Source organism: Bacillus rossius, chromosome 12 (genome assembly GCF_032445375.1).
Source record: "Bacillus rossius redtenbacheri isolate Brsri chromosome 12, Brsri_v3, whole genome shotgun sequence".
NCBI classification, from domain to species: Eukaryota; Metazoa; Arthropoda; class Insecta; order Phasmatodea; family Bacillidae; genus Bacillus; species Bacillus rossius.
In genome coordinates this window covers 34,413,893-34,433,195 of record NC_086339.1, presented here as the reverse complement: position 1 = coordinate 34,433,195, position 19,303 = coordinate 34,413,893, and the positions used below count along the sequence as shown (strand labels likewise).

The 19,303-nt window shown below is 40.4% G+C and overlaps 2 protein-coding genes across 2 annotated transcripts in view; one reads left to right on the top strand and one right to left on the bottom strand.

Moving 5' to 3' along the window:
- LOC134537826 (endonuclease G, mitochondrial) overlaps window positions 1–19,303 on the bottom strand; it is a 91,171-nt gene that overhangs the window by 63,195 nt on the left and 8,673 nt on the right. The gene's annotated exons all lie outside the window — the stretch shown is intronic.
- Window positions 1–19,303, top strand: part of LOC134537828 (aquaporin-1-like) — a 42,457-nt gene that overhangs the window by 19,193 nt on the left and 3,961 nt on the right. Inside the window, exons 4-5 of the mRNA XM_063378678.1 lie at window positions 8,066–8,275; window positions 13,030–13,110. Coding sequence (XP_063234748.1) covers window positions 8,066–8,275; window positions 13,030–13,110 — 291 coding nt within the window. The remainder of the gene's footprint in view (window positions 1–8,065; window positions 8,276–13,029; window positions 13,111–19,303) is intronic.

The following is a 19,303-nucleotide window of genomic DNA, read 5'->3' as shown; positions in this document are numbered from 1 at the left end:
CTTCGCTAGACTCCAAGGAGAAGGAAGTTCGTCAATCCTGTTAGTGCTTCTTAGATTTCTCAGAGATAATTTGACTGAATAATGATATATATATATATTTTTTAATTTCCACCTGATAAAAATATTACAAGTGATGATTAAGTAGCAGAAGTTCACTAATTATATGCAACCTTGAATAAAAAATGACATGCTTCATTAAGTAAAAAAATCCTTCATGCAGAGATAAATTCCTCATCAGTAACCAGAAGCACTCGGAGAAAACCATCAGATGTCTAGTCAGGAATAATCAGAAGCACCCAGAGAAAACCATCAAAATATTGTCAAGAATAATCAGGAGCACACGGAGAAATCCACCATAATACTGTCAAGAATAAACTGGAGCACACGGAGAAAACCGCCATAATATTGACAAGAAGAATCGGAAGCACACGGAGAAAACCGCCACAAGTTTTCTTTGATATCATAAAATTTTCAGGAAAAAATAATAATAAATAAAAATAAATTAATAAAAAATTATAAAAAATAAAATAAAAAAATACATAAAATTCTGGCTTGTACTAGAACTATATCATTGTTCAACAATGAGAAGTTCACAAGCTAGCAGAATCTGTTTATGTATTTTTTATTTTATTTTTTAAAATTTTTTATTAATTTATTTTTATTTATTATTATTTTTTCCTGAAAATTTTATGATATCAAAGAAAACTTGTGGCGGTTTTCTCCGTGTGCTTCCGATTCTTCTTGTCAATATTATGGCGGTTTTCGCCGTGTGCTCTAGTTTATTCTTGACAGTATTATGGTGGATTTCTCCGTGTGCTCCTGATTATTCTTGACAATATTTTGATGGTTTTCTCTGGGTGCTTCTGATTATTCCTGACTAGACATCTGATGGTTTTCTCCGAGTGCTTCTGGTTACTGATGAGGAATTTATCTCTGCATGAAGGATTTTTTTACTTAATGAAGCATGTCATTTTTTATTCAAGGTTGCATATAATTAGTGAACTTCTGCTACTTAATCATCACTTGTAATATTTTTATCAGGTGGAAATTTAAAAATATATATATCATTACTCAGTCAAATTATCTCTGAGAAATCTAAGAAGCACTAACAGGATGGACGAACTTCCTTCTCCTTGGAGTCTAGCGAAGCCATCGTTCTATTGCGATCGTTAGTGAGCATCTCGCATCCCGCATAAAAGAACTAAATATTATTTACCTGCAAGTAACATGTTGCGACATCTGTTGTTGAAAAGCAGAACTACTTGCAACAAGTACCTTTGAATGAGATAAATTAATTCTCGCTGATGAAATAATTAAAAAAATCTATTTAAGTAATATATCTAATTTAAAACTCTTAGTTTGCATCTGGCATTAGTCTCAGTAACTAATATGAATCCTGATTCGGGATTTGTTGCTGTATCGAAACGTCATCACTGTAGATACTGTAGCAAGGTGTTTACCTTGAGAAAGAATGCTAAACGACATGAGAGAAGCGAGTGTAATTTGGGACCTTGTCAAAAACCATTTCATTGCAGTCAGTGTCAGAAATCCTTTGGTAGAAGATATTACTTGGATAGACATTACAAGACCAGTACAATTAAGATGAATAAAGATAACGAAGACTGGGCTACAACATTGCGGAAGAGGAACGAAGGCGAAAAAGCTAATGCTAAAATTACTGATCTAGATCAAGATAATAATTTAAAATTTAAAACAAACGAAGGAAGTTGTAACCACAATAGAAATGAAAATATATTAACTCCAATATATAGTCGTCTCCATGAAAATGAGAAAGATGGAGAACCATCTGAAGCTTACAAGGTCGAAGACTTTGATGAATCATCTGAAGCGGGCATGATTGAAGATTGTGGTGACACATCTGAGGCTGACATGATTGAGTACTGTACTGAAGCACCTAAAGCAGGCAAGATCGAAGAATGTGATGGCGGTCTGATAACAAAACGATGGAAACGATGTAATAAAATAAATTATCCTGATCAAGTTTGTGGTGCTGACATGATTGAAGACAGTGGTGACACATCAGAAGCTGGCATGAACGAAGACTGTGCTGACACATCTAAGGTTGACATGATTGAGTACTGTGCTGAAGCACCAAAAGCATGCAAGAGCGAAGACTGTGATGGTGGTTTGAGACCAAAACGATGGAAACGTCGTAATAAAATAAATTATCCTGATCAAGCTTGTGATAATCACTGGCACGATGACGAAAGTGACCTTGAATATGGTGTTAAAACGAAAGACACCAGAGATAATAATATTTATTATAAACATGCAAGGATGATGAACGCAGCAGAAGAGATTGATTATACCTCATGGGAAGATCCTAACATATTGGTTGACAGGCTACGACTACTACATGGATCGCTTTGTGCAGGAAACTATTCGAACATTAAAGAAATATCCTTCATACTCAAAGAACTGAGGGAAGCTGGCTACATACAATAATGGCTTAAATTAAATGTATGTGTATAAACTTGAAGATAAATTAATATATTTTCTTTCCAAATGGTATCTACCATTTATCGAAATCTGATTTCTAAATAAAGCTTATAAATTAAAGGTGCAAAATACGTTACCACTGCCAGTCAAATTGTATACTTATAAAGAAATGTTAGTAATCATGCCAAGTTCGATAAGAAAAGTAATTGGAATCAGTTGTAACCAATTGAAGATGGAGCTCTTGGAACAATTGGAGCCTTTTGAAGCATTTGGAGCCTATTGGAGCTGTTGGAGCCATTTGGAGCATTTGGAGCCATTTGGAGCTGTGTTAAGAATTTGGAGGCTGTTGGAGCCATTTGGACACATTTGGAGCATTTGGAGCCGTTTGGAGCATTTGGAGCCATTTGGAGCTGTCAAGCATTTGGAGACTTTTTTTGGAGCTGTTGGAGCATTTGGAGCCTTTTGAAGCATTTGGAGCCATTTGGAGCATTTGGAGCCGTTTGGAGCATTTGGAGCTGTGTTAAGCATTTGGAGGCTGTTGGAGCCATTTGGAGACATTTGGAGCATTTGGAGCTGTTTGGAGCATTTGGAGCCATTTGGAGCTGTCAAGCATTTGGAGCCTTTTTTGGAGCTGTTGGAGCATTTAGAGCCTTTCGAAGCATTTGGAGCCTTTTGGAGACAATTGGAGCATTTGGAGACATTTGGAGCATTTGGAGCCATTTGGAGACATTTGGAGCATTTGGAGCCGTATGGAGCATTTGGAGCCATTTGGAGCTGTTTTAAGCATTTGGAGGCAGTTGGAGCCATTTGGAGCCTGTTTGGAGCATTTGGAGCCTTTTTTTGGAGCTGTCAAGCATTTGGAGCCTTTTTTGGAGCTGTTGGAGCATTTGGAGCCTTTTGAAGCATTTGGAGCCTTTTGGAGACAATTGGAGCATTTGGAGCCGTTTGGAGCATTTGGAGCCATTTGGAGACATTTGGAGCATTTGGAGCCGTTTGGAGCATTTGGAGCTGTCAAGCATTTGGAGCCATTTGGAGCCTGTTTGGAGCATTTGGAGCCTTTTTTTGGAGCTGTTGGAGCATTTGGAGCCTTTTGAAGCATTTGGAGCCATTTGGAGCTGTCAAGCATTTGGAGGTTGTTGGAGCTGTTGGAGCCATTTGAAGACCGTTTGGAGCATTTGGAGCCATTTGGAGCTAAGAAGTAGTCGTTGCACGTCTATGCAGGGCTAAATGTTTATAAGATTGCTGGCTTTCGCAAGTGATTCTGTAGTAGGATAGAAATTGTGTAATAAATATTATGTTTGTAAAAGACTTTGAGGTGTTTTATTTCTCGAACCTTACACTTTTCTGGTACTTTTTTAAAATTAAAGTTGATTTGTATCGGCCAGGGATCGAACCAAGGACCTTAGTCGATCTAATCAATCAGTATATAGATTACAAATTTATTTAATGAATTTTGAACTTTTTCCCGAATCTCTAGCATTACAATTACGATTTTTCAATATGGTGGTCTTGATGTCTGATAGGATAATGGTAGTAGAGGATTTAAAGTCTCTTTACGAATGTTGAACATGGTTTATTGAAATGATTTTTTTTTTACATAAGATTAAACATTATTGTATCGATCAGGTATCGAACCAAGGACGGGAATCCAGTGATTCAATATGTAAATTAATGGGTGATTTATTTAATGAATTTTGGAACTTTTCCCGCATTTCTAGCTAAATAATTACGGATTTTCAAGATGGCGCCCAAATTTCAAGATGGCGGGTGTCACAGTAATAAATGATTACTGCACTCTAGCGGGTAAGAACTAAACTAACATGGCGTCAGCGCACTCTCGCCGACGATACAATGATGATGGCTTCCAGCAACGAAGACAAGATGGCGGACATGACGTCATATCAGCTGACGATATATGAACCTTGGTATTGGTGACGGTAGATCGGTCTGTAGGTGGCTTCTGTGTAGGAAGGATCTGATGTTTTTTTATTTTTTGCCCTCACCAGTTTCGAACCAAGGACGGGAATCGATATAATCAATCATTATATTTATTGTCAATTTATTTAATGAATTTTGAACTTTTTCCCCGCATCTCTAGCATAAAAATTACGGATTTTCAAGATGTCGACCATAACGATAATTGCAACAGTTACATCTTAATACAAGATGGTGGTTCTGTCTCGAACAGGTGGTGCTATTATTACTTTAAATTAAAAAAAAAAATTGCAAGTCCAAATATGCATGTTATTTTTATATATACCTTATTTAATTTTCAGTCTGGTAAATGTCTCGATGGCCGAGCGGTTAAAGGCATATGTTTTCCAACCTAGAGATCAGAGCTTCACTGGTTCGAATCACAGCGCTTCCAATGTATTTTGCATAAAAAAATTAATTTGATATGTCGATAAGGACCATAATAGCTCTGGTAGGTAATGAAACATCGACCTTATGTGATGAGACAGAGTGACGCTGGTGCTATCTAGGAACAAACAACAGAAACAAAGTCGACGGTATTCCAGATGGCGGCCTCCAGTGGAACAGAAAAAAAAATCAAGAGCACCGCTGGCGCTATCTAGGAACAAACAAAAGAAATAAAGACGACGGTATCCAAGATGGCGGCCTCCAGTGGAACAGAAAAAAATCAAGAGCGACGCTGGCGCTATCTAGGAACAAACAACAGAAACAAAGTCGACGGTATTCAAGATGGCGGCCTCCAGCAGAACAGAAAAAATCAATATGATGACAGAGACGAAAATTTCATCATAATGAGTGGGGCTCTCGATTTAAAGATGGCGGATTTTAAATTGGCGACCGTGACCTACTTGCCCCATTACGCTGTGTCCCGTTACGCAGTGTCCCGTTACGCTTATTGTACATGGCGGATCCAAAATGTCGGATCCAAGATGGCGGATCCAAATGACCGTCGGGGTCAAGGTCAAGGTCAAAGGTCAAGGTCACAACCATCCAAGATGGCCGCCGTGATGCCAGAGATGGACGTGACGTCAGAGATGTGGCTCGGCACCACGCACCACCGCCTGGCGCCTGTTTCCGGACCGGCCAACCTATACTACTTAACTGAAATGTCAACTAGAGAATGGGATTAGATTTTTTAAATTTTGATGGCAGCTAACAACTACAAGTCGAATCAAAAAATCGCAGCGTTTGCCTGTGGACTTAGTTTAATGTTAAATGACTTATCTTACAGGAACACTGTAAGAAAAGTATTTGATGTAACAAATTCCTAATTGCCATTACTAAAACATTATATTTATTATAAACTAGATGACCCAGTAAACGTCGTACCACCTAAAATTGATTTGATTGTAACTCTTCATAAGCGATTATCAATCCTAATCAACATTCCAACTCCAATTCATTGAGATCGATAATATTAGCTGCATCGTGTTCGGTTTGGTTTCGTTTGGTTATTAAATTTAACTCATTTGTAATTCAGATGAATTCAATGTCTTTTATTTACATGAAAGATAGATGCAGTTAACAGTCACTGCAAATCTTTCTGGTAAATTACGTTTTTCGTTTTGTTTTCCGGCATGTAAATAAACAAAGATGATGGATGGCTTTCCGACATGCGAACACGCGACATACAGTTGTTCGTGCGCGAAACACAGAAACTCCAAGTTAATTCCGCAAACTTCCAACGACTGGCCTTGAGATTTGTGGATGGTCATTGCGAAGGCCAGGCGCACGGGGAATTGCAGCCGTTTAAAATCTAACGGCAAGTCCATTGGAATCATCGGGATCCGCAGAACAAAACATCTCTCCTTTGTACTTTCCTTTGATGATCGTTGCCTCTATGACGTTGTTCATAAGCTTTTTCACCGCCAGTTTAATTCCATTGCAAAGTAGAGGTTTATTGATGTTATGCAACATGATGACTGAGACGACTTTCAATTGCAAATTGTGAGATGGTAATCCAGGCAATTTACTATTTACTATTAATAAAGAAAAATTATTAATGTTAAGCTAAAGTACCCGGCGCTGCTCAGGCTATAGACATCATTACACATCAGGTCAAGTCTGTAAGACATACACACACATTCATTACATCTTTTAGATAGAAATTTTTGATTTTTAACGCCCCCGCAATCTGGAAGCTGATTAAGGTCTGAAAGTCAGTAGAGAATCAAGAATACCAGGAGATGCAGAAGGCATCAGCAATGAAATAGCCGTTGCCATGGAGATGAAGAAAGCACTAACAATGCAATAGCATTGAAAAATAGAGAAACTTATTTCTAACACTCCGCAAACTTCCTTGGGAGCTGAATTTCGTAAAATAATTTTTAAGCAGATGTCTATGCAGCAAAAGGAATACACATTCCAGATTTATTGTCTGTATGTCTTATAGTTCGTGAGAATTTGTAGTCAGTGAGTCATTGAGTGGTATTTCACTTCATACAAACTTTACCATCCCTTTTCACCCAGGGATAGAATTTAAAAAAGAATTTCCACTACAGTGCACCTTTAAGGTAGGTACTCGAGGAATATTTCTTTCAAATTTCAAATGTCTAGGTCTACCGGTTTAGGTTGTGCGTTGTCTGTCAGTTGGCGTTAGTTTTATTAAGTACATTATGTCAAATACATTGGTTTGATGTAAGTTAATTGCTGCACAATATTTATAATGCAGCTTATAATCTAAAATTTGATTTGATTACCTTTGAATCATAAACCCATTGTTCTAAGCATTCTTAGGTATATTTTCATGTTCTATACAGAGTATGGTCATGTTTATTTCAAACCTAGATGGTACGTAATATTTATTTTGTCACTTGGCAAGATATGGGAAAATAAGATGCACTCAAATACTCAATCTACTTTTCTTTAATTATATAACAATACTGTTGAACAAAAATAACAACTCACAAGTACTTCTTAAAACATTAAAAGAATATATAATAAGCATACAAAATACATTTTTAAAACGAAAGATTCTTCCGATGCCCATTCACCTTCCAAGAAGAATTTTTCCACACCATTTTCCCTGTACCAACTCACATTCGACTTCATTGACGTACTTTTAGTTGAAAATTCGTTTTCATCGACACTTATTTAGACGCATATTAGTCTTCATTGATACTGTTGTCGATGCCCATTCGCCTTCATAGATGTTCATTTAGAAACACAATCAGCTTCATTGACACACATTTCGTTGCACATTCAATTTCATTGACGCACACTTGGACACTCTAAAGCCTCCATAGACGCTCATTACTTCACTGATGCTCATTACGACTTCACTGAATCACATTTCGACTTTATTGATGTACATTTCTATGCACATTCACCTTCATCGACACACGTGTATTCTATGCCAATTATTAGTCTTCATCGATGCACATTTCAATGCACATTCTCCTTTATAATACTTATTTATATACATATTCACCTTTATCGCCACACATTTCGACGCACATTCGCCTTAATTAATTTAAAGTTATATGCAAATTCTTCTTTATCGATGCACATTTCGAAGTTCCCAAACATCAGTCCAGTGGGATAATTTTTCTGAACATAATTACACCATTGGAGAACCTGCAATAACAAAGTACCCTCCCACCCCCCAACCCATTCTATGGCATGTCTACAGGGGCTGAAGCCAGATATAATGGGCAGAACATTGGGTAGCAACCACCTCAGTGGTAGAGTGAGCGACATCCAGGGCTTCGGCTTCGAGTTCTTCCTAGGGATGATACTGCTGCTGGTGGTGTTCGCCGTCACGGACCAGGGCCGCGAGAAAACGCAGTTCCTCAGCGCGCTAGCCATCGGCCTCACCTACACTCTGGGGCACCTCGCCACGGTGAGTATATGGAGTACATGCTGGATACACAATTGTTGCTCTAGCCATCTGCCTCATCTACACACTGGGGCACCTCGCCACGGTGAGTATATGGAGTACATGCTGGATACTTTATTGTTGCTCTAGCCATCTGCCTCATCTACACTAGGACATCTCGCCACGGTGAGTATCTGGAGTCCATGCTAGATGCTTCATTATTGCTCTAGCCATCGGCCTCACCTACACTGGGACATCTCGCCACGGTGCTATCTGGAGCCCATGCTGGATACTTCATTGTTGCTCTAGCCATCTGCCTCATCTACACTGGGACATCTCGCCACGGTGCTATCTGGAGTCCATGCTGTATACTTCATTGTTGCTCTAGCCATCTGCCTCAACTACACTGGGACATCTCGCCACGGTGAGTATATGGAGTCTATGCTGGATACATCATTATTGCTCTAGCCATCTGCCTCATCTACACTGGGACATCTCGCCACGGTGCTATCTGGAGTCAATGCTAGATGCTTCATTATTGCTCTAGCCATCGGCCTCACCTACACTGGGACATCTCGCCACGGTGCTATCTGGAGTCCATGCTGAATACTTCATTGTTGCTCTAGCCATCTGCCTCATCTACACTGGGACATCTCGCCACGGTGCTATCTGGAGTCCATGCTGGATACTTCATTGTTGCTCTAGCCATCTGCCTCAACCACACTGGGACATCTCGCCATGGTGAGTATATGGAGTCCATGCTGGATACACAATATCTGCTCTAGCCATATACCTCATCTACACTCTGAGCACCTCACCACGGTGAGTATCAGGAGTCCATGCTGGATACTTTATTGTTGCTCTAGCCATCTGCCTCATCTACACTAGGACATCTCGCCACGGTGAGTATCTGGAGTCCATGCTGGACACTTCTTTGTTGCTCTAGCCATTTGCCTCATCTACACACTGGGACACCTCGTCAGGGTAAGTATCTGGAGTCCATGCTGGATACTTCATTGTTGCTCTAGCCATCTGCCTCCTCTACACGCTGGGGCACCTCGCCCTGGTGAGTATCTGGAGTCCATGCTGGATACTTCATTGTTGCTCTAGCCATCTGCCTCATCTACACACTGGGACACCTCGCCAGGGTAAGTATCTGGAGTCCATGCTGGATACTTCATTGTTGCTCTAGCCATCTGCCTCCTCTACACTCTGGGGCACCTCGCCACGGTGAGTATCTGGAGTCCATGCTGGATACTTCATTGTTGCTCTAGCCATCGGTCTCACCTACACTCTGGGGCACCTCGCCACGGTGAGTATCTGGAGTCCATGCTGGATACTTCATTGTTGCTCTAGCCTCTGCCTCGTCTACACTAGGACATCTCGCCACGGTGAGTATCTGGAGTCCATGCTGGACACTTCATTGTTGCTCTAGCCATCTGCCTCATCTACACTGGGACATCTCGCCACCGTGAGTATCTGGAATCCATGCTGGACACTTCATTGTTGCTCTAGCCATTTGCCTCATCTACACACTGGGACACCTCGCCAGGGTAAGTATCTGGAGTCCATGCTGGATACTTCATTGTTGCTCTAGCCATCTGCCTCATCTACACTGGGACATCTCGCCACCGTGAGTATCTGGAATCCATGCTGGACACTTCATTGTTGCTCTAGCCATTTGCCTCATCTACACACTGGGACACCTCGCCAGGGTAAGTATCTGGAGTCCATGCTGGATACTTCATTGTTGCTCTAGCCATCTGCCTCATCTACACACTGGGGAGTACCTGGAGTATCTCAATGCTATAGATGTCATTCTCACAAACACCATTAGAGATATCGCAATGGTGACTATGTAGAGTCCATGCTATATAGCTCCTCGGTAAACTGGCCAACAACCTCAAATAAACCCTATACAAGTATCCACAGCAGGTAGGTAATTTGTCCGTGCTTTAGCAGTCTGTGTCGCCTATTAATGCTTAATATTTCTTAAGTAGTTTACCAGTCACCCTCACTCACATCCTAATCGTAAGTATGTGAATTCCATGACGGAAAGTACCTCAGTGCTCTAGTCATCGGCATCATCTACAACCTTGGAAAAATTGCCACACTGAATACCTGAAACCCATGCTGAATAGTACCGCAGTAATCTTGCTGTCAGCCCCATTTAAACTCTGGGATAGATCATCACAGTGAGTACCTGGAACACATACTGGATAGTTTACCTCGGTGCTTTAGCCATCCGCCTCACATAATCCGTGGACAAATCACCACCTTGAGTACCTTGAACCCATACTGGAAAGCTTCTCAGTGCTCTAGCTGTCAACCTCACCTACATCCTATGACAAATCACCACAATAAAATCCTATAACCCATATTTGATAGTAACTGAGTGATCTAGACATCGATCTTACCTATATCCTGGATAAATGACCTTAGTAAGTACCTGAAAACATGCTGGATAGTTCCTCAGAGCTCTAATTTCCGGCCTCAACTTGAACATGGGATAAATCCCATGCGGGATATTTCCTCTGTGCTCTTTCTGTCGGCCTCATCTACAACCTGGTACACATCGCCATATTGAGTACCTAGAACACATTCTAGACTGTTCCGAAGTGCTCTAGCCTTCGGGCTCACGATTTCCTTGAAACTGTACTCCTTAGGTCTCCAGTGTCTGTATCACCTACAATCTGGTAAAAATCGGCAAAGTTAGAGCAGGGAACCCATTTTTATTATTTCCTCAGTGCTCTAGCTGTGACCCTCACGTACAAATATGTTCGTGAAACCTATACTGGGTAGTTTACCAGTGATCCAGCTGTTAATCTCAACACACTAAAATAAATAACCACAGTAAGTGCCTGGAACCCACTGCATATAGTTTCTAAGTTATTTGGCCTTTCAGCTCAACAATAAAGTGAGATATCTAGCCATAGTAAATATTGGAAATCCAAGGAGGAAAGTTAGTTACAATTAATCACCTTAAAACTATATGCGCTGATGTGTACCCGAAGTCCAAGTGGAATATATTCTTTGTAATCTTTCTATAGGTGTCAATTACACCCTGGGATATATTTCCACAGCCATAACCTGAACCCACACTGGATAGTTTTCCAGTGCTCTAGCAGACAGCCTAACCTAAAACCTGAAATAAATCGCCACATAGTACTTAAAACCTATTCTAGTTAGTGTCTTAGTGCTCAAGCTGTCGTTTTTTCCTACAACCTAATATACATGTACAGTGAGTATTTTGAACCTATGCTTGATAGTTCATTATTTTAGCTGTTAGCCTCAACCACACCATGAGATAAATCGCCACTGTGATTACCTGGATTACCCATCCGGTATAGTTCCGCCATGTTCTAAATGCGGGCCTCAACTACACCCTGGTATAACTCGCCAGAAAGAGTACCTGGATCCCATACTGGATTGTTCTTCAGTGCTCTAGCTGTCATCCTTATTTACGCCCTGGGATAAATTGAAACAGTGAGTACCTGGAACCTATGCCAGATAGTTCATTATGGCTCTTGTTGTCAGCCTAGATTATGCCCTGGAATTAATCGCACAGTTAGTAGGTACTCGTACTTAGAATACATGCTGGATATTTTCTCAGTGCTCTAGCCATCAGGGCTCAACTAAAGCCTCAGACACACAGTCACAGTGGTTATCTGGAGTTCTTGGGGGATTGTTCTTTAGTACACCATTAGTCTGTTTCATCTACACTTTTGGACCATTTGTCACGACGATTCCCTGAAGTCCATCTTGAATAGCTGCTAGTTGCTCTAGTTAGTCAGTTATGGGCAAATCGCTATGATGAGCACCTGGAGACATGCTGGATATTTTGGTAATTCTTTAGATGTATGGCTTACCTACACCCTTGGCATGTTACCACAGTGAGTACTTGGAGTTTATTCTGAATAGTTCCTTAGTGTTTTAGCTTTCGGCCTAATCTAATTTCTTGGATCATCACTAAGGTTCATACCTGTGGCCATGCATACTAGTTCCTTAGCGCGTTTGTCATCTGCTCTATATACACCCTGGGGCACATTGCTATGATGAGTACCTGTAATCCATGAGTAAATATTTAATAATTTTCGTCCAAAATTATTACATTCGAAGGAGTTACTAATGATCGTTTTCGTAATTTAAACTAAGTTAAAAACAAGTATATTCAGAATTGGGAATCATGCACACTAATTAATTTATAATTAATTAAAATATCTCTTTCATAACCATATAAATTAAACAGGGTTTAAAGTAAATGTTGCGAAATATATTATAGTTTAGTAGTTCCATGGTAGTAGAAAATTTGCTGTGGTAAATATTTGTAAGTTAATAATTATGGATGAGTATACCTCCAAGTACAGTGTACTGACAAAAAATTGGAAAGTTATTTATTCAAAACTTGTTTTAAGTGTAAATTCATAAATGTGTTGGTGTGTAGTTCAGCATGTTGATTGTTGTAACAAATATAAATGTTCGTGTATTTTTACTGAAACCTGTAGCACAATATTTAGTTTTCTAGGAAATTTTGTGTAAAACACATCAACTATCCCAGTTTTTTTATTAATAACACGAATAAACCTGAAATTACTAAACCTTGTATATCTAATTTTACTAGGTATTATTTGTTTCAGTGAATGTCTCAATCAAAAATAAAGATAAAAACATATAGTTGGATTATTGCTAGAAGTGACATTTCTGCCCAACTGGGTTTAAAGAAGAGTTATTAGGAAGTTACGTGGTACCTACAGTAACAATGACAAATCTCTTTGCAGTACAACTTCACTTCGACCGGGATGAATCCAGCCAGAAGCTTCGCTTCGTCTGTTCTGTCCGACTCATGGGACGGTCACTGGGTGAGTAGTCTCGGGCAGTGGGTAGTCTCAGCACCCGGCGTCACTACTCAAGATTTGCCAGTCAGTAGAGAGGTGTCGTGCTGATGTTATTGGCTCGCACCTGCCGGCATAGCACGGGCCACTTCTGAAGTGAGGCCTGGACCGTCCTTGGGAGATGTGGTGGTCAATGCTTCGAGTTCGCTTGGCGGGGGTCGCGGCTTCGATCCTAGCTCGCAGTCTAAAATATTGAGTGGTTTAGACAGCGAGTGGTTTACAAACTGGTTCTGAGCCCACTGCAGCCGCGGCAGTCCCATCGATAAACATCTGGCGCAAAACACTACAATACCGCAACACGTTGGTTTGTGGCTGTGATTAATGACCCAGTTCTCAAGTTTTCTGAACAGCGTCCAAAAACAGTAGCTTAAAGTAACAATTATTACAAAATATATTTTTAAATATTTATCATTTAGTTTTGATAAGAAATAATTTGTACAAGAAGAGGTGCATACAAGGACATTTTCAAAGATGATATTATTTTGTAGTATGAGGGATTTCGTACATAATAGCAGAAGTTGCTTAGGCGGGCGAATGCATTATGCAATCCAAAGATAACCACCAACTAGCCAGCAGATGCGAGTTCCTGATGGTCGAGTGCTCACCACAGGGCAGTGTCTCTAGACCTTATGCGGCCACCCAGGTGGCTTCATATCGGCTAAGGGGAAAAAAGAGAGAAGTACTATATTTTGGTTCCTCTAGCGGCTGTTTCATAGCTCTACAGCCGTGGTGCCGGCCGCCATATTGGATTGTAACGTCATGGCGGCCATCTTGGATATGGACCATGACCTTTACCTTGACCTTAGCCTCGGCGGCCATTTTGCGTGATATCGCGTCCACCATCACGAATTATGCCATATTAGATTCTAGAAATTTCTGTCAACTTGGATTCTGCATTTTGAATTCTGATGTCACATCAATCATATTGAAATTTTGTAACTATTAACCCAAAAATCGAAAAAAAAAAAAATTGGTTGTCTGTAAAGTCGGTTTATGGACGATAGTTTAACGTGACAACGTCATAAAACAATGATGAAATGATTGCATACTTTTATGAATAAAATTGAATCATTTTTATTGAATTATCACTATTTTGTATGGATACAAAGAAGGATTCAAATGAAATCTACAATTTAATTGATAAATTTACTTTTATTTGCACTCATTAATTCAAATATGTTTATTACTTTAAAGAAGAGATTATTTTAACAATAACTTTTATACATTATATATTTAACTTCTTCCAATCTGTGTTATTCTGTTAAGGATAGGACGATGATAGGAAAAGAAGGAAACGAATGGGAGTGTTTCAAGTTTAATGTGCCTCGAAAAAGTCAAATCGATGGTTGTTCCAATAGAGTGTAAGAGAGATATATGCGGCGCAAGCGTACAATGCGCGTAACGGGACAATGAGCGTACCGGGACACTTTTTCGTGCGTGCAGCCAGCGTTCATTAATTTATTTGACATTGTCACGTCAAAAAAAAACATTAAAATTATAAAAATGTATATAATAATGTTTTTACATCATAGAGCTTGGCGACCTGGGTTCAAACCCAATTAAGTCATTCAATTATTAATGGCGACTTGTCCCTCATTGATGTCCTTAATCATACCGACCCTCACCACTTTCGTCAAGTAAGATATTATGTCAAACAGTATGACATCTTTGAGGCCATATTGGATGCCACCATTTGGTTTTCGTCTGTTTGAGTTCTGTACTGCCATATTGGTTTCATTTGCATGGCATCCTCTATCTTGTAGGCTATTTTGGCCGCCATCTTGAAATTCTGTAATTATTAACCTAGAAATTCGGAAATAAATGCCAAATACCATCAAAAAAATATATTAAAATCGTGATTGATTCGATCTATTCCTGTCCTTGGTTCGATTCCAGGCAGTAAAGAGTTAGTTAAATATTGTTCCAACCTAACATTTTATCATAATAGTGCCAGGTTCAAGAAATAAAATTCCACATTTTTTTTACAATCAAAAATATTATATAAATTATTCTCTACTACAAGTACAAAAACAAGAAAATTAGCAAAGTCTTTAACCTTTCACAATTTCTTCAATCTTTATGGAGTGTGAAACTCATTCTCTACATGTAATGACATATGTTTTAAGGGCAGTTCCACATTACAGTCGATTACCACATACAGGATGTATCAAAATTCATGTTACAACGCTTGAGGGTAGAAAGCTCTTATTATTTGCAACCATTTTTGCCAATAAACATGTTGCTGGAAACGCGTAGTTAAGCCCCTGTAGCCCCAGAAAGAGTCAGCGTAGGCAAACCATTATAGAGTGTTATGTTGTGGATGTGCGGGTTTTCGAGTAAAGAAATAACCTTTTTAATCGTGGCACAGATTTTAATCCCACTCTGAAATTAATCACAGCTTCGGCTTTGTTTCACAACATTGGAATTGTTGCATACGTTTTAACAACGTGACAGCCTAAAGCAACGGCTCAAATACACGCCCACTTTGAACGACACAGAGGTGGCAACGGCGAATCATGTTTTCACGGATACGCTGGAGCATGTGTGGAGTCGACCTTATGATTTCGAACGCTTCAATGATTCGCTGTGTAAGCTCTTCTACCGTTTCTACTGGCGTAGCGTATATAAGCCCTTTTACGTAACCCCACAGAAAGAAATCTAACGGGGTTAGGTCCGGTGACCTTGGCGGCCATAGGCGTGCCTACAGGGGGGGGCCAGGTGGGCCATGGCCCCCCCTAATGTAATCACTCAGATCGGCATTTTCTCTAATGCGTTCGTTAATATTCGTATATTCCTGGCACTGTGACACTCAAACTGTTTTTCAGTGTTGCAGTGTGGTAATTATCAATATTTCTAAACATTTTATCGTTCTGGAAATACAGCCGCCTTAGTTTATTTAAAACACGAGGTCCCTTAAAATGGCCAAGCAAAAAAAAAAAAAATTAAGAGGTTTGTTAAAGTTCCGTTGTCTGAATTGCTGTGTTTGCATTCACTAAAAAGAAGTTAATTTCAAGGTAGATCTGGACCAAGCTATTGGAAAATTCGAGAGGGAAAAATGTGTAAGTACCCTTTAAACATTGTCTATGGAAAAAAAAAACATATTTTCAAGATTGCTAAAATTATATGGATATAAATATTAACTAGTAAACATTCATATCTCGTCGATACTGCACAAAAATATAAACACGCAATGAGTGAATGTATTTAGGCTATTTAACATTCTAAATTCAGCTTCTGATTTAAAAATTTAGCAGGGCCCCCCCTAATGGAAATGTCTGGGCACGCCTATGTTGGCGGCCATGCGACAGGGCCCGCTTGTCCAATCCATCGGTTTGGAAATGTTTGGTTTTAATACTCTCGCACTTGCAGGGAAAAATGAGATGGTGCCCCGTCATGTTGGTACCACATCATACGTCGGACATGGAATGGAACCTCTTCAAGAAGACCTGGTAGTTCGTTCTGAAGGAAGTGGAGGTATCAGGCGCCGGTAAGTCGTGGCGGAAGAAAAAAGGCCCGATGAGTACGCCGTCAACAATATCGGCCCACACATTAACTGAAAAACGTTCCTGGCGAGCTGTAACACACGTTGCATGCGGATTGACTTCATTCCAAACATGACTGTTGTGCGAATTGAGAATAGCGTCTTGAGTGAACTTGGCTTCATTGCTGAATAAAACCGCTAACTCGGGGTTCCTCAATACTCTTCGGATGTACCAACGAGAAAAGGTCATGCGAAGAGGATAGTCGGCCGGACCCGTGTGTTGCACTTTTTGAAGGTGGCACGGGTACAAGAGTTGCTCATGAAGAACTCGCCAAACAGCCATTTTGTCAGCGTCCATATCGGAACCTTCTGCACTTGTGCTTGTATCCGGACTCTCCTCAAATCTCTGAAGTACATCTTCTTCAAAACTGGGAGTACGAACCCTGCGTGGAGCACCAGCATTTGGTCTTGTGACGCAACATGTACCATTATCACGCATTCGCTGAGTAAGTCTTGCAAACATGGCGTGAGCTGGAATCCTACGATCCGTATATCGTTCTTCGTACAGACGATGGGCGGCTCGTCCATTTTGTCTAGCTTCCCCGTAAACAAGCAGCATGTCCGTGTACTCACTAAACGTGTACTCCATCGAGCTCCACTAAAACGTCGCCCTTTTCAGAACCACAGCGAAAGAAATGACACCACGAGTTTGCTTGTATGACAGAACAGTCAACGACAGACCACCAGTGATATCAAAACACACTGAGACACTGCGATGTCACGCTGCGCAGTGCTATGGCACGGCACGAACGGAAGAAAAGAGGTAAGGGCGCCACCAACGGAAGTAAAAAGGGCGGGGGTCAGCATTCGACATCGTACAGTCCTCTCGAGCGCTGCCCGGTGTCGTAAACACATAATTCACCACAGCATTGTCTGTCTCGTACAAAGCCCAAAGGGTTGCCTACGGTGACTCTTTATGGGGCTACAGGGGCTTAACTACGCGTTTCCGGCAACATGTTTATTGGCAAAAATGGTTGCAAATAATAAGCGCTTTCTACCCTCAAGCATTGTAACATGAATTTCGATACACTCTGTATAGTTCATAGCTGGGGAGTTCTCAGTTTAGTTAAAAGGACAGTGATATATTTCATGATACCTTGCACAGAACATGTGCCCAAATACCTTGCCATAGAAGATACCTCTTGTCCCATTGAAAGTACAACCAGTCCTTCACAATTCTTGATGTGCATCTTCAAGTCGCCATAGTGTATAAACTGGCTACAGCACCTGTTGCACTGATATTTAAAATGTTTAAAGTTATTATTACAATCGTGTATTACATTCTAGCGAATCTTCAAGTACTTGATGTCACAGTAGGTGCAGTTGTGTGATGAAACACTACAATTAACTGCTGCTTCCTTGGTTATTGATTTCACTGCTGCTGAAGAAATGCTGTCGGTGACATTGGTACATCTTCATTTGAGATGTCTGGTGTTGTCAGCGTCGTTGCCACCGGGATCTCTACAGCTGTTTGCGTCGTTGCTACCAGAATATCTACAGCTGTTTGCGTCGTTGCCACCAGGATATCTACAGCTGTTGGCATCGTTGCCATCGTGATATCTACAGCTGTTTGCATCGTTGCCACCAGGATATCTACAGCTGTTGGCATCGTTGCCATCGTGATATCTACAGCTGTTTGCGTCGTTGCCACCAGGATATCTACAGCTGTTGGCATCGTTGCCATCGTGATATCTACAGCTGTTTGCATCGTTGCAACCAGGATATATACAGCTGTTGGCATCGTTGCCATTGGGATCTCTACAGCTGTTTGCATCGTTGCAACCAGGATATCTACAGCTGTTGGCATCGTTGCCATCGGGATCTCTACAGCTGTTGGCATCGTTGCCACCAGAATATATACAGCTGTTGGCATCGTTGCCATCGGGATCTCTAGATATATTGGCGTTGTCATCTGGGTCTCCGCCGCCATCGTCGTTGCTGCAGCCAGGGTTCCCAACGACGATGGAGTTGTCATTATTGATTTATTAGGTGGTAGGTCAGATGGGCTTGAATAACCTTCAATTGCTGATGGTACAGATATCATCGAGGTCTACATAGTTTCAGCTTTCAAGTCCAAGTAACGATTAACACTGTTGAAAAACTGCCACGAGTGTTCGACCCCTAGTTCTTCTACAAACAAGGTCAACTGAGAGTCACACCCAAGGCAAGAAATTTATATATCGAAGTGCGAAATTTATGTGACATTTATACTCGATCAGATTACAGTTGGCAGCTTTGCAGTATTTGGTATGTACTGCCAAAAGTTTTGACCTTAGTATAATACACTAAAATTTTCGCATGGTGACGAATTAACTGACTTGTTTAATGGACAGCTCCAGTAGTCTAGTTTATAGCATTCTGTACTAACAAAATTTACACAGAATTTACAAACAGATATTTGCTTGTACTTAACTGACCCAGTGCAGATAGCATAATGTTTTAAGCTATCCCATCATCCAATTAGTTTACTGATTTGATGCAATGATACAGTGTTATTTCTAAGTAATTTGACGATCCACTTCTTTCAAGTCTGTGGTTTTAATACTTAGAAATTCTTCAATTTGTATTTTGTTCAGGCCTCTGCATTTATAAATCTCTCTCTCAGCCACCAAGAGCGTT